The 15,294-nt window shown below is 42.2% G+C and overlaps 1 protein-coding gene across 5 annotated transcripts in view; it reads right to left on the reverse strand.

Moving 5' to 3' along the window:
• Positions 1 to 3,833: 3,833 nt before the first annotated feature.
• The window catches only part of LOC117430576 (SLIT-ROBO Rho GTPase-activating protein 2-like), an 81,592-nt gene continuing 70,131 nt past the window's right edge, over positions 3,834 to 15,294 (reverse strand). For 2 of the 5 annotated variants that reach the window (XM_059003924.1, XM_059003926.1), the window contains exons 18-23: positions 14,654 to 14,878; positions 12,225 to 12,304; positions 11,604 to 11,802; positions 10,680 to 10,832; positions 9,517 to 9,841; positions 3,834 to 8,041 (exon numbers count right to left, since the gene is read on the reverse strand). In XM_059003924.1, coding sequence (XP_058859907.1) covers positions 7,613 to 8,041; positions 9,517 to 9,841; positions 10,680 to 10,832; positions 11,604 to 11,802; positions 12,225 to 12,304; positions 14,654 to 14,878 — 1,411 coding nt within the window. In that variant the 3' untranslated portion in view covers positions 3,834 to 7,612. The remainder of the gene's footprint in view (positions 8,042 to 9,516; positions 9,842 to 10,679; positions 10,833 to 11,603; positions 11,803 to 12,224; positions 12,305 to 14,653; positions 14,879 to 15,294) is intronic. The other 3 variants (XM_059003929.1, XM_059003927.1, XM_059003928.1) reach the window with 3 other exon arrangements.

Consider the following 15,294-nt stretch of genomic DNA (forward strand, 5'->3'; position numbering starts at 1 on the left):
TTTGTCTGAGGTGCTGTAAAATAAATAAATAAATAGGAACTAACTATGTATTTCCTTTCCTGAACAGTAATGTGTGACAGTGGCCTTCCAGCATCTTGTAGCCTCCACCTCTAGATTTTGCAGCAGGAGACAGCCCCACATGCTACTAAACCAGTATTAATTTCTTTATCCTGATATAGGAACAATCTCAGCCTGTACAGCATTTGGATCTCATACCCATGTTTTAGAGAAGTCCCCTATCAGTTTATCCCAGAGCATGGTCTTCAAAGACTGCAACTGAAAAATTCTCTTAGATTACATTCCAGGAAATCCCAGCTACCATTATCACTTTACAACACAGGCGTTCTGTACCTGGGCCCTCTTCACTGGAGGGATGCATTACTGCCCAAAGTCCAGAAAACAATAAAGACGGTGCCTCTGCGCACTACAAAGCCAGCCGTGTGTTTTCTCTTGGAGTTTATAGATGCTACTGCTCCCAGTCTTGGCTGTGAAGCACAGCTTTGTAAGCGTGAGACTGTAAATGGACACCAGGTGTGACTTTTTCCCTCCAGCGATAATGAGCTGCTGTACTTTCGACTCGCGGAAACTCATTTGCAATTCCCAGCCTTAGCAACCAAAGGTGTTCCGGATAGAGATTTGCAGAGTGAAAAACTGGCATTTTTTTTCTTTCTTGAATTACTTGACGTCGTTAACTCATTCAAATATTATTATTATTATTATTATTATTATTATTATTATTATTATTATTATAATAACTCAATCATTCATTATATGTTTATAAGTATTCAAGCTGAGAGTGTATTTCGATAGCCCCTTTTTTGGAAACGATAGCCAGTCCGGTGCGATTCCTGTAATTAGCAGCACTATCCAGACCCTATGTGTGGTGTGGTTTTGGTTTATTTTTCTGTCCGACTACCACCAGACACCCCACAGCGCAGGAGTTCGCAGGACCATTCAGATGTCACTTCCTCAGTGAAGCTTCTTGAAATAAATCACAATTAAGAAATACCCCCACCAGGTGGCACTATACTCCAGAAAACCACCTGCAAGATGGAACATTTGACTGCAAGTGGCAGCTAATAATGAAATATTCACTATGAAAGATGTTTCATCTTTAGGAAATTAAAAAAAAGAATGAATATTAAAATGAGCAAAATGCACACGTGAACCTACACAGAACCAAGAGGGTGGCAGTAGAAAAAGGTGGAACATCTTCCACTGTAAATATTGCTTTTCTGGTCGTCACTTGTTTTTCCCCAACCTTTGTTCTTTACTGCCTTCCAGTAAGTAGTTTTCCAAAGTTTTTATTTTTTATCTCTAGCTGTGGTGCTACAACTCTGCAACTCAACCTACTCTACTTTCTGATGGCCTCTTTAAAGGATCCTCTGGAAATGTATACTTGACCTGGCATATGTATTTCTGGGAAGTATTTTTGAAATGAGATTGAATTGAATTTTAATTGAGGTTTCTAATTAGGTTTTAAATCCCCTGTCTATTTCCAATCTGTAACACCAGCTGTGCAGGGGCCCTACTTTAAAAACTGGTACTAACTAGTCCTGCGATGTGTCAGCTCTTGAACCAAACTGAACCAGGTGAGACACTGAAGAGTATTGTATTGCACTGCAATTCTGAACAGTATAGGAATGCCAGTCTACAGATTTCAGTTACAGTGTATCTAGATGGCAGATCTTTACATGTCATCTGCAAACCATATTCTTTGTGTTAACATTGTGTTAACATTTCTACATGTACTAGTCCGTCAGTCATTGTGTTCACAAGATAGGAATGTTCTTAGTATAGAGTTTACACATTATCCCAACGATAACGGTTTACAATGCTGTCTAAACTTGCAAACGTTATCAGAAATATCAATGGGGAGTATAGATGTTGGTCTTGATGCTTATACACTAGTATCTATACAGTGTAAGATTTCATATTCAGTATTTATTCATAGTTCATTTCATGTAGAGATCAGTATCTTACACACATTAATATTGTAGGTATTTATTCTAAACTAAAGTTCTTACTGTTATCGGTTATCTACCAACTTCACCAATCTGTTTAAACATTTAGGAAATGAAAGCGAACACAAAATCAAATGAGACTGTAGTTACACTGTCCTGCAATGAACATATGTTAAAACTGGGTAGGCATTTCTGTGAATGCTCTGCTGTGCTGCGCTAGGGTCTAATGTTTCCCAGAGCTCAGACCACATCTGTGGTGCTGCAAAAGTTAAGTTTCAAAGGGATTGTGGAATCTGAATTTCCTGCCCAGCAAAGTAAAGCAGTTGAACCGAGCTGAGAGAATGACTGAACTGGGATACAGGGCTGAGTATCAGGCGCTTGGCTTCCTTGTGCCCAATGAGAGATGTGATTTTCCAACAATATTGTCTGTGATAGCTGACTCATATTAAACATTGAAACTTTCAGCAAGCGTAAGCATTGTTGCGTTCACTTGACTTTGCCTTTATTTATGCATTTAAAAAAAAAAGTTATTTAAAATGTATTGTCATGTATTTATCATTGAAGTTTGTCCTGTTAAAATATAGACTGGCATTCAAATCACTTTTCAGTAGTCTAGTTTTAGATCAAAGAAAGTGTTGTCAAGCGCTGACGAGCAGCGGCAGGCCAAGCGTTTGGTTTGCCTTCAGCGCTGTCTCACAAACCCCAGCTGCTGGACACATTTCCAATACAAGCCAAGATAACCTGCCTCAGTAGCACCACTGGAGTGGAAAACCTCAAAAAAAGGCAGCTGTAAAACTAAACGACAATCACTTATACTATTTTACTTACTAAAAGGAACAATGGACAGTCTATTAGACTGATCCAACAGCTTTTAAAATAATCTGAACAATGGGAAAGTATTAAGTAATGTGGTGGAGTTCCCCATATTGAGAATGAAAGAGGCCACTGAAACTAGAGCTAGTTTCTCCCCACAAGGATATCTATGAGCCAGATACAGTACACGTGTTATTTCAAAGGAAGCCGTGATCTTGTAAGTCTCTTGTAGTCGGTCAGCTGCTGAACTGCAAATCTGCTGCCAGCAGGAGACACCAGCAGCACCTTGCAAGCACAGCTGCAAAACTCCACGCAGAACTGCTGAAGACAATAAAGCGTATCAAAAAAGCTGAACCACATGGCGAGGCAACAGGGCTGAATACAGGCCAATTCATAAATATACCATATGAATGAAAACCCATTATTACAGAACATGTTGGAGCTCCAGGCACATAGTTTGCATGGCACTCTGAAACACAGTGCACAGTGATCCAGTTCACCATGACTGTTCAATTAATGTTGTTGAAGCTGACACCCTGGGATCCTTCAAGAAGCTGCTTGATGAGATTCTGGGATCACTAAGGTACTAACAACCAAACGAGCAAGACGGGCCGAATGGCCTCCTCTCGTTTGTAAACTTTCTTATGTTCTTATGTTCTTAAGAAGCTTAAAAGTATCATGACAGTCACACCAGAATCCCAGGCTGCAACAGGGAAATGAAAGGCCACTATGTCACATGTCTCTATGGAATGGGAAACGCCTCAAAAGCCAGCTGCTGATTGGTCTACATGCAGTCGGAAGAGCGTCACATTGTTCAGAGTGGACACTTATGCACAGATTCTCTAACAATCTAAATTGTGATCTGCCTTTAATTTTCACAACTTATCAGTCTTTCAGAGTGCATTTTGGTATCATGTGGATTTTATGCAATTTTATTTTTACATTTAGGAGTTGCAACTTCAGAGGTAGCAACACAGAATTCAGTCAATGAATTTGACATACCGTGAAATGTATCACATACTACTACACATTGAGACAAAAGAAGAGAGTCAGGGATATCTATAGCAAGCAATGTTTATTTAAAAAAAAAAAAAGGTTTACTACAAGAACTACACATATACTCATATAAGGTTTATCTTAAGACTAAACTTCTATTGCTTTGTACCCAAAAGAATAATGTACCTCTGTAATGTACAACATTGTATATACAAGTACATTTGAACACAGGTTTATTCATGTAATATATAGACATTTGAATGGACAACTATAAATATATTGACATTACAGTCTATTTTTGTATATATTTATTTTTTTTAAGACAAGAACTACCAATAAGAAAAAAAAGGTCCCACTCAACCGGTACACAAGCGCACAATGGACATTTCAAGTGCATTATGGGAACTGAATGCAGATTGGAAAGCTGGAAGTGTTGGCATGACAACAGTACTAGGTACAGCTTCGAGCAACAAAACAAAAAAAAAAAAAAAAAAAAAAAAGGCTTTGCTTTTGCGCCACATGTATTAATAGTTAATGCTTACTTCTTACATCTTAAATGAACAGAGAATACCAGTAATCCAGTTTCATTAAGGTTGGGGTGAACGTCACACATGGAACGCATTTGAACCCGCTACATTTCTCCTAATGTATGATTTCTGCAATGATGCACACAAACAGGCCGATTGGGTACTTAGTGTGAATTCCATTCAAAAGAACAACCACACAAACAAGCAGTGTTATTTCCAGGTTCTCTAGGTATTTAATGACTTAGCAAATGCTGCTCATGTAGGGAGGAGATATGCCTGTCTGCGATGTCTGTATAACAAAACAAAATCTCTTAGGACCCTAGTGCATCAGGTACGCTTTTGGATGTAAATAGTACAGAAGTACACTGCCGGAGACAAATCAGTGGGGCAGGTGAGGCTTTCAGAGCGTCTCCCCTTCTGTCTGGAAGATTGACTGCACAGCGCCAAAGAACAGACACAACACTGGTCATAGAGCAGTGCTGTATTTTCTCATTGAATCCTGACTTAGGCTTTGGGATTGGAAACCTGCTACAGCTTAGAGAGGAATCTCATTCAACTGTCCCTGGATGCAATCTAAAGCAGCTGTGTTATTACTACCCTGTATGGTTTTCCTCATTGCAAATCCTCAGGATAGGTCTGTGTTTGAGCTACACAGCCTATTGTTGCAGTCTCAGGCCATGAGGGACCAGGTAGTAGGGGAAAGCTAATTCCACAAGGGTGGTGTTGAGAGGAGAGGGAAGCGGTGGCAACGATGACATCATTAATGGTCTAAGTTTTAATCCCTTTAGCACCGGAATCAATCGTGAATTGCTGATCCCTCCAGCAGTGAACCTTATCAGAAATACCGTCTTTTTTTTGTACTGCCCTCTAGTGGTCCCTTGAAAATCACTAAGAACATAATTAACTTAAAGTAAACTTTGGGTTGAAGGTTGGTGAGGGAGGCTTCACAGATTGAGACCATTTTATTGCTGTTGCTTTCTAGACAGGAGCTCAGCCACCACGAGATATATTTTAATGATTCCTGTTAACTGAACCATTCTATACCTTTATGATCCATATACTTTACTCTTTAATTAGACCATTTTAGGATCAGAAAAATAATTAGACCATATAAAAGACAAAACTTCAAATTCCCATTCCCTGGTTTCCAGTCCTGAGCAGTAACTAACACAGTAACTATATTATATTGCTTGGAACAAATGTTTGACAATGAGATTACATTGTAAACTGATTTACTTCTCCATTAGTTTCCTGTAAATAGCAGAGGGAAAAAAACACAACAGATCTCAGATTTCAGAAACTCAGACTGTACATAGTGGTTGTTTATCACCTCAGTAACACACTTACAGCATACACAGCTGCAGATCTGCGTACAGTGAGAAGATAAACTGGTTCATTAGCTGTGGCTTGAAACCCCCTTCTGGGGTCTGAATATTTAACTATGGTTTATTGTAAGCGGTATTAAAAAAATGTATTACTGTATTACTGCCAATGTTAGCCTTAAGGAAAGTGATTTTATTGCAATGTTATTTCCCCACCAAAATGAACACTGCTCTATACGTGGTTATATTGTTGCGTGACAGTTTGGATGTTTTTTTTTTATTTTATTATTATTTTTTAAGTTCTTGTAGTCCTTTTCAAGGTCTAATGATCACCCTGGGGAGGCAAAAAAAATGATGTCATCAGCGCTCTGTTTTCATTGCCTCCTGATAGGCTACTGTGCTAAAGGTCAAAAGGTGAAAGATCAACACCTTCACATTCTTCCCAGCAGAATCAGTTGAAAATTGCAAAATACACATTTTCTATGAAAACAGTCTTCCGAATGCTTTTATAGAGATATATATATATATATATATATAGATATATATATATATATATATATATACATATATATACACACACACACATTTATGAGAGAATCATAAATCATAACTTGCATGAACCCTTACAATAAATATGATAAAGCATGGGTTTATATACTTTGGCCCTATTCAATGCAGTTATTGTAGGATGAATGTTACACTTTGTGACATTGAAGTACATCACATTATTCCAGTTATCAGCACGATTACTGCCTGTCTCTACCAAAAAAAAAAAAAAAAGTACTTTAAAGATATACGTTCACAAAGATACAAAAGCAATTTGTTGTTATGAGAGGCAACCGTTTTTTCTTCTTTTTTTTCTGGAAGATCTAATGGATTTATTTATTTTTCCATTTTCACGCATGCTCTCTCAAACTGCCTTTCGAACTCCCTTTACAAACATTAGAGGACGGACACGTCTGGCAAAACCAATTTGTGCTGCACTGCAGGAGCGCTAAGTTCACAGCATGACAGCTCAAGCGAAAATCACAATTCATACAGGATGTAGAGTATTAATAACAAACATGTTCAGTCCTGCAGACCCAGAGCCTATACTTTACACAAGAGGGACCCCAGCCTGGAGTCCACTGATTGAAGATCATTACACAGGTAGACCCACCACTGAATATGCTAAATTAAAATAAGCTAAGTCACCAATGCCTGTCAACAGTGCGTGGATCCTCAAAGTTGCTTGACTCCTGCACTCCTTTTGCAGGTCAATATGCTTTGGAAGGGGAGGGGTATATCGTTTGGCACAAGCGTGTGTGTTTCTTTCCCCCGCTGTGTTAAGTTCCAATGCAACACTTCACTACGTACACCTGACCCCATTAATGTTTAAATAGGTACAGGTTTATTTATAATAAAAAAAAAACTTTAAAAAGCACACACTTTTCTTTTATTTTTTAATGTCCAAGAGTCCTCCAAAATCAAGAAAGAGCATTTTTTTACCTTTGTATTAGATGGAGCTGTTTCTCTTATTTTTTTAATTATTTTTTTAAGACTCCACTCTCTCCCCACTCAAACTGCAGTAACAAATCCCTTTTGGTGGTCCATTTTCACAACAGCAATCAGAACCCGTGGATTGTTTTTGTAGACTTTGCTGCTGCTGGGTTAATCTGAGAGTTGTCCAAACTCCTTTTTTGAGTTTCTTTATCCTGACCATGGCAGATAATTCTGATGAAAGTGGAAAGGCAGAGAAAAAAAAGCAAAAAAACAAAAAAAAAGGACAAATAATCCTGAAATGGAGGCAGTTCCCACTTCATCTGAGCTAGACAACTGCAGCAAAAGAGGCGCTCAACTAATTTACACAGAATTATTATTTGTTATTATTATTAGATTTAAGAAATTAGGTAGCGCCATATGGGCTTCTCTCTCTCTCTCAAGCCCCCGCGGTCCCAGGGTTCAAATCCTCTCCCCCTTTTCCAACACTGCCTCCAGGCTGGTTCATGCCTCACACTATGCATGATTTATCCGTGGGGGGAGGGGGTGGCGGGGGTGTCGGGGGGGTGGTGGAGGTGGGAGAGCCCATGCCAGGGCCGGCGGAGTTCGTCTTGTGGTACACCATGGGTTTGGGCCGGGTGACCGGGGGTCTGGCCTCTCGCGGGGGTGCGGCGGCCTTGGCAGAAGTCTTGGAAGGGCGGAAAGAGCTGGGCACGTCGCTGGCTGAGCTGGCACTGCGCTGCAGGGGGTGCAAGTCCGAGTCCTTGAGCAGGCGGGAGTGGAGGGGGCTGGAGGGCTCAGAGGTGGGTCCCAGCAGGGAGGGAGAGGTCTTCAAGGGCTCCAGTGTGTCCAGCACCACGTCGGGAGCGTGCTTCACGCTGCTCTGCCTCTCCAGCTCACGCAGCTCGTTCAGGGCTGTGTTCATCGTCGCCTCGATGTCCTGGAGGAGGAAGACAAACAAGGAGGGTTAGTGTTTTAGCTCAAGTCCAGACAGCAACCAGGGTTTTGTACAAAGAGCGACAGATTTAAAGCAGCAAGATGGGACTCAAGGAGAAAACGGTTTATGTTGCAAAAGTTTTGTGCCAAAATAATTAATACTGTGGTTAAAATTACCCCTCCCTTTATGGTGTAATTTACTGTCATTTTAATTGGATTTAAATTCTAACTGAGATTTACATATCAACATTTCCTGCTTATTTAAAGGAACACCTTTCCCCCCTCCTTGTGCTAACAGTACTTAAGCAATAGCTTAGCAAACATGCGGTATAAAAGACTATTTGCTGATAAAGACCCAGTCAGTATTATCCACTATTTTTAGGAAGTAGTTTTTTAAATATATTTTGCTATAGTTAGTGTCCACTATTCCGCTATAGAGCGTAGATAATTCCTACAGCTGTAAGAAATGAGACAAACAAGCATAACCTAATCATGGACTGCAGTCTTACTTGAAATAGTTTTGACCCAGTTCTTATCCTACTTTGTAACAATGAATCCAGCTCGTTCTGCCTCTGCACAGTGGAACCTATTATAATAAATGACTTTATTCACTTCATTCTTCTGGCACTCGACACAAATAAAATGGCATTTGAATCCACCGAGACGGTCTGCACAGTACATTAAGCTGGCCTGAGTGGGGAACCTCGGCTTAAGAGTTCATAGCTCCCAAGTCTCACTTTCTAATTCCCTCACTGAAAGTCGCTGTTAGTATTAGACAAAGTAACATTATACCTGTAATCACATTACCACCGCAAGCAGCACTGCAGAGAACAGACTCAACAACGTTGATGCTGTTGTCATACGATAGGAGCCACAGTGTCAGTGTGCATAACGAATGGATCTGGATTATAAGCGATTAGAAAGCTCAGAAGGGGGGGCACAACACAATACCTAAATTGTACTCCTGTAACCAAAGAGGACCTGTAAGGGGTCGTTTAGGAAGACGCCATCTGAGACGAAAGCGCACAGGGTCCAGAATCAATAGCACAAGACAAACAGGCCTTGTTCTCACTGGAGGGTACGGTAGACTGTGAAGAACTGAGCTGAACTTGCATCCAAAACCAAGATCCAAGGTATAACAAATCAGCACAGAAAAAGACAAAAAAATAAACCACAAGGGCATCGCCCTGAACTTGAACTTGCATGCATAGCACAACTATTACCAGGGCTCAGGAACTCCAGTGTATGAATATTTCAGTGGATCACCCTGGTCCTAGTTTTACATAATTGATTTCAAATGGATTAAAATTCCTAGGGTCAATGCGATCTATAAAAACATGGACTGGAATAGCTGTTGAAGAGTGGAGTTGCCCACCCCTGGTTCAATGTCACATCTCACAGCACCACACACTGTACGGTACACACAGCAGTAGCAAGCCATGGCTTACACGTATAGATGTATATATTTGTAGTACACACCTGTGAGCTGTGCTCTACCTGGGCAATGACTTCAGGGTCCAGCGGCCGGTGGTTGCTGAAGCTCTTGGAGCGCCCCGCGGTGGCTGCTTTGCGTAACTGCGGGCTCTCCACCTTGGTCTTGAGGGAGGAGTGCCGGGTGATGGAGTTGAGGCCCCCATGGGCGCTGACTGGCCGTTTCTCCGGACCCTCTTTCGGCAGGCTGCCCACTGGCATGGAGGTGGCTCTAGGACTAGCCATGGCCCCTGGCGGCCCATCCCCTGGACCGTGGCCCTCGCTGGGCCGGAAGGTCCTCCTGATGCTTGCAGACTCGGGGCGCTTCCTTAGTCTGCAATCACAAAGAGCACAATACTGAGTGAAGGTCAAGCTCATACAAACAAGCATTGAGAACAATATGCTATAAATACCTCTGTACTCTGTATGGTTTAGCAGTAGCAAGAGATCTATTAAAAGCACTGCTGCGGTATAAATGTGTGGAAATAGCAAGAAGCTGGGACGCTGTCCTTGAATGAACCAAGAGCGGCTTGCTATATATATAGAATAATAATTATGCCTTTCAGCCAAGCTTTAGTCCCCAATGGCATGGTGCTTGGCAAAACACACTGGCACGAGAATTAAGAGCTTTTTCTGGTCCACGCTCTTTGAGTAGGTGTCTTGAGGCTGTCACTAAAGCAACATCCGTCCTCAGGATTTAATGAGTTCCAAATTGAGCAGCGGCCCTTTTAAAAACACAGTAAGTATGAAAAATGTGAGGAACAAACCAGGAGCTAGTCTTTCCTGAAACAGTTTAAAAGGCTGTTTAAAAAAATGTCATTCGAAATCGAGGCCTTCAGAGGGGGCTGGTGCAGCCAATACCTTTTACTGGACCAGATGCTTGAACATATACATGGCCAAGTTAAAGTGGATTTGAAAGAAAGAATGCAGGCTTTTAAAGATGGGACATTTCAGAAAATCAGGGGAAAACAAAAGAGATTTTCTAAAACCTTTTCAGTTCAGTTGCTGTAGTTTTATTAGGCTCTTGATGTTAAGGTTACACTGCAGGCAATACAACTCTGCAGAAAGGCAGTGCTTGTGCGATGATGTTATTGCACCTGACAGAACACAAGCTTGCACAGTGTACAGGCTCAGAGCAGCACATCCCCTCCGAAGGAAGCAGGGTCTCTTACTTGTTGAGGTTCGCTAGGTAGATATCCGCCACGTGGCCCCCAGTGGGAGAGCTGACACTGACCCTAGTGGACACCTTCTCCTCCGAGTGTGCTCCGTCCGGCGCAGCTTCCAGTTCCGATTTGGGACTGGCCCTCTCGGACAAACCGTCCTCCCTGAGGAAAGCAACCAGGAAAAGAGTTTCTAGCCTCTGCTTCCTTTAACCAGACACCAAAAAGCTTTTTCTGTTGTTTCAATCTGTCTACTATATTAGTAACATGTTATAACACTGTGTTGTTTTAGCCTTTTGTTGTTAGTAGCCTAGTTTTGAACATCCTTTACAACAGTAAATGCATTAGTGACTGTTTACAGGATCATTAAACTGAAGTGTTGCCATTTCCCCCTACAGCTGTAAAGAGAAGAATCTTGAAGATTTATGATATTGTTTAACTGAACTGAGCCTATTCGTTTCAGACATTTCTCTTGATGTGCTCTGCTCACCGGCTCAGCCCTGTGACAGCCTGTGATTCGTTACTGTCCCCTACAATCAGTGTCTGCGGACGTGCTCTCTGAGGAGGGGGAAGGCGGCAGTCTGTGTCCCGCTGCTCAGATTTGTACCCTGGGAGGCAGTCATATATATGGGACACTCTCCAAACACACTGCCCAACACTGGAACCGCTATGCCTTTACATTAAAGGGTTACTTCCTATATGTATTTACAGCCTGTTTCATGTCCTATGTGTGTTCACCAGCATACTGTGTTTCTGCTGTTTTCTTATTAACTACGAACAGACCATGCTTCTGGAAAGACTCCTCAAGGCAGATTGTGGTGGTAAATGTTAACGATTTTTGCTGGGATAGTTAGTCCGCAATTCCAATGATGATCCAAGCAGCAGAGAATCATCCCTCATTAACAGCGCATGCCATTATGAACGGATCTGCCTTACGTGTCCTGCACCACGATGTACTGGTGTGGCACCAGCCCGTCCACGCCATTGTGACGCCCCTCCCACCAGTCGTCAGAGGCGCGATGGTAGAGCAGCAGCGAGGCCCCCTTCTTGAAGGACAGCTCCCGAGCTGTGCGGCCCCCGTAGTCGAACCTGGCAATGGCTTCGATGGACTCAGACTCTGAAAGGAGCAAGGACCCTGGATTAGCCAGAGAAAGAGGTAGAACTTTTATTGGTCAGATAAAAAGCACAGTCATAACTATTAAAACACTCAAGAGTGCTGCATTTTCAAATACTAAAATAAACTGAAGTAGTTCAATGAGAGAAATTTTAGTCCAGGGGTGTTTAAAGTTGGCCCTTCCACGCCTGGTCTTTGTTCCAGCCCTGTTCTAAATTGTTTAATTTAACCAATTAAACTTCCACCCAGTCCCTCCAGGACTGTGATAGGACACCCCTGTTGTAGTGGGTTTTGGTACATACTCACGTGCAAGACCCATATCGTCAGGCACTGTGTAAGCTATGAAGCACTTACTGGAAATTACTTGATGTTTTGCTGGTGGTACTAGAGACTGTAGTTCAGCTGCATGCCTGTTAAATTCAGCCATTTTCCAAAACACCTACCGTCCTCGCTGTTGTGATGTTCGCTGACGATATCTTGCACGGAGTCTTCTGCCAATGGAGGGTCGCTGTGGGGGCTGTCACTGCAAAACAAGTGCAGGTCAGAAACATTCACAAAGGCATTTCCAAATACGACCTTTAATCATTTAAACAGGACTTTTTGGGAGGGGATTAGACAACATTTAATTGCCTTTTCACTTGGATATTACTTTTAATTTCAGAAGAATGTAATGGTAAATGGTAAGTAGTGTACTGTAGTGTTCTCCAGGCCCCTGGCTAGATGTGATTTAAATGTCGTGATATTTCAAAATAAATTTTTGTTATATGTTAAACATGTTTACATTTTAAACAGTTGGGAAATTAGATGGAATGTATGGTAAATATTTTTTTTGAAAATACACTGAGCACTGTTAAAAAAAAGCAATAATAAAATAAAATAAAACTGCAGTATGCAATATTCGTAACCCTCGCTGTCCGGTAGCGTGACATCTGTACTGAACAGAAATTCAGATTGCAGCTGTGAAGCATGCAGATGGAAGATGAGAAGCTGCCTCCCCTAAACCCCTCCCACACAAACACTGCACCACTTCACAGCTCTCTCCAACGCCATCCTCAATGCATTCCTTCCCAGACCCCCGGCCCTGGCCTGGCTAATTCATTACTAGGTACCATAAACCTCTGCAGCACGTTAATGTAGAAACCCGAGACCTTGAGATCACCCCAGGGGTGCTATCGCATTGAAGGCTAATGTTTCCCTCGCAGGCTCCAAAAGCAATGCTCGGAGGAGGGATCTCATGCACTTAAGAGTCCCTCTCTCCCACACACACACACACACACACACACACAGCAGGACAATCTATTTTTTAAACTCCAGTGTACAGAGCTGAGCCAACAAGAATAACAACAGCACTGGTTTTCGAAGCGTCTGCCTGCTGTGGTAACACGTCTAGGATTCTCCTTTTGCAAAAATGATAAAAAAAAAAAAACTATAAAAAATATATATGAGCTTTTCCTAGATCTTTTAAATCTCCTTGGATAAAGATTTACGAGTTCCTGTGGGATTTTTACTGCCGGTTTGGATCAAGTTATAAGCTTTTAAATCTGCCTGTTCTTTATTGCCAAGGCATTGTCAGGAATTGCCAAAGCTCCTGTGTGCTGTACAGCACACCTTTCCACTTCAGGACTGAGGAAATTAGAACAAGCAAATGAAAAGTCCTACATTTTTTAAATTAAAAACAGAAAGGATTGTTACAGACTGCCCAGTAACAGGGGTTACTGTACTATTGCTTGTGTAAAGTCCTATCAATCTAGTAGTAGGAAAGACTCCAGGATAGTTTAATCGTGCATAGCAATGCATTTGAATGTAGATTCCAGGCCCCCAACACTTAAAGAGACGAGGGACGTTTCAGTAAAGAAGGGATGTTTCAGTAAAGGGCAGCTACGGTATCATTGTTTCAGGATTTCCTTTTGGTGAAACTGATTCATAGCCAAGGTGTTTTGATCTGCGACTGCTGCCTTCAGTAACACGCTCCTCTCAAGTGGGGCCTCTCGGCTCCGAGACTCATCTAATCCCCCCGCCCGCCCCTTCTCCCGTCCTCCAGGGCCGCTTGGATCAAGCTTCAGATCACTTCAACAGCTTGCAGATGAAAGAGCTCATGAAGTCGGGGAATGATGTTAGCAGCGCAATACCCGTGTCCGAAAGCGGCTTTTTAAAAAAAGAGGAAAAGTTAAAAGGCGTTCCCCTGCTGGGTTTTAAAAGCCCCTTTCCTCCCATTCTGGAGCTTGTGCTTCAGTTTTACTCCTCCCCTGATCGTTATAATGGACTCGGAACCTACCTCAGCGTTTTTTTCAAAGAACCCCCTTTGCTAATAGCTTCAAATTACATATTTTAACACTTTATAAGAAGTCCCTTTACCATCTGAAAGCTTTGCTGCTCCTGGGACCCACAGCAATAACATACCCCAGGATTACATTTGCATTGTGGTGCTGCTGTCCTTATTGGCGGCTTTTCAAAAAGTACCAAATAGCAAAAAACTGGGCGCAGTGTTTAATGCTAACACTGCATAAAACATCAGTTACCTTAAAGCTCCTATAAGGATAATAATTAAAATGTAATCCTATGAATAGCATCATGGTTAACCCTTTAAAGGCTGAGGCAGAGTAAGGCGTGCATGTGTGTATTTTGGTATCTCCAAACTGCCTAAAGTTTACAATGTACAGTCTACCATCAGCTTTCCACACCAAGCAACTTTACAGAAAACAACATATTGTATAGAATAATTAAACCATTAAACACTGTCTTACACGGAAAAATAATTAATTAAAAGCATGCACACATAATCATTTGTTTGAAGAGCTGATGGATTGAGACAGAATGCTGGTGCCAGGCCGGTAAAGCCTGGGGTTTGCTGTGCTAGCTGCGTCCGACTTACCAGTACTCCTCAGCGGTGACTCCGCACTCGTACACAGGGCCCTCCAGCTCCCTGGGCCCAGGGAAGATGGTCTCGTGGTGGATGATGATGGTTTTGATCAGCTCGTTTACGTGCGCCTGGGAGGTGACCTGGTCGTGGCACTCGGGGACCGACATCAGCGTGGGGCCGAAGCAAATAGCCAGGTTGTAAGGGTCCATCATGTTGTCATCGCTGTACTGAGACAGGCTAGAAAGAGAGAGAGAGAGAGAGAGCGAGAGAGAGAGGGGGGGATTTTAAGGGTTCACACTACTCAATGAGTTTTGTAATTGAGATTCAAAATAACAAACCTTGTAAAGTAACCTCACATTGGCCACACTACAGACTAATGCGACTCAGGGCCCCCCGATCCACCCCACTCTATGATCTGAGCTTCGGAGAGGAAACTTGAGATTTGAGAGGGGGAGGCGAGGAATCCTTCTCAGTATCTTGTCTGGAACAGGGGAGCCGATGGGCAGCCAACCATTGTGAAATCACCCAAGCTCTTAATCTTCTCCCCGTACACTGACTGAATTCCCCCAAATCCCAGACACCAGACATGGAAACACTTCATAACAAATCAGAATTATTTAAAGATTGGTTACCAAGCCATGGCAACTATTAAA

This window comes from Acipenser ruthenus, chromosome 29 (genome assembly GCF_902713425.1).
Source record: "Acipenser ruthenus chromosome 29, fAciRut3.2 maternal haplotype, whole genome shotgun sequence".
NCBI classification, from domain to species: domain Eukaryota; kingdom Metazoa; phylum Chordata; class Actinopteri; order Acipenseriformes; family Acipenseridae; genus Acipenser; species Acipenser ruthenus.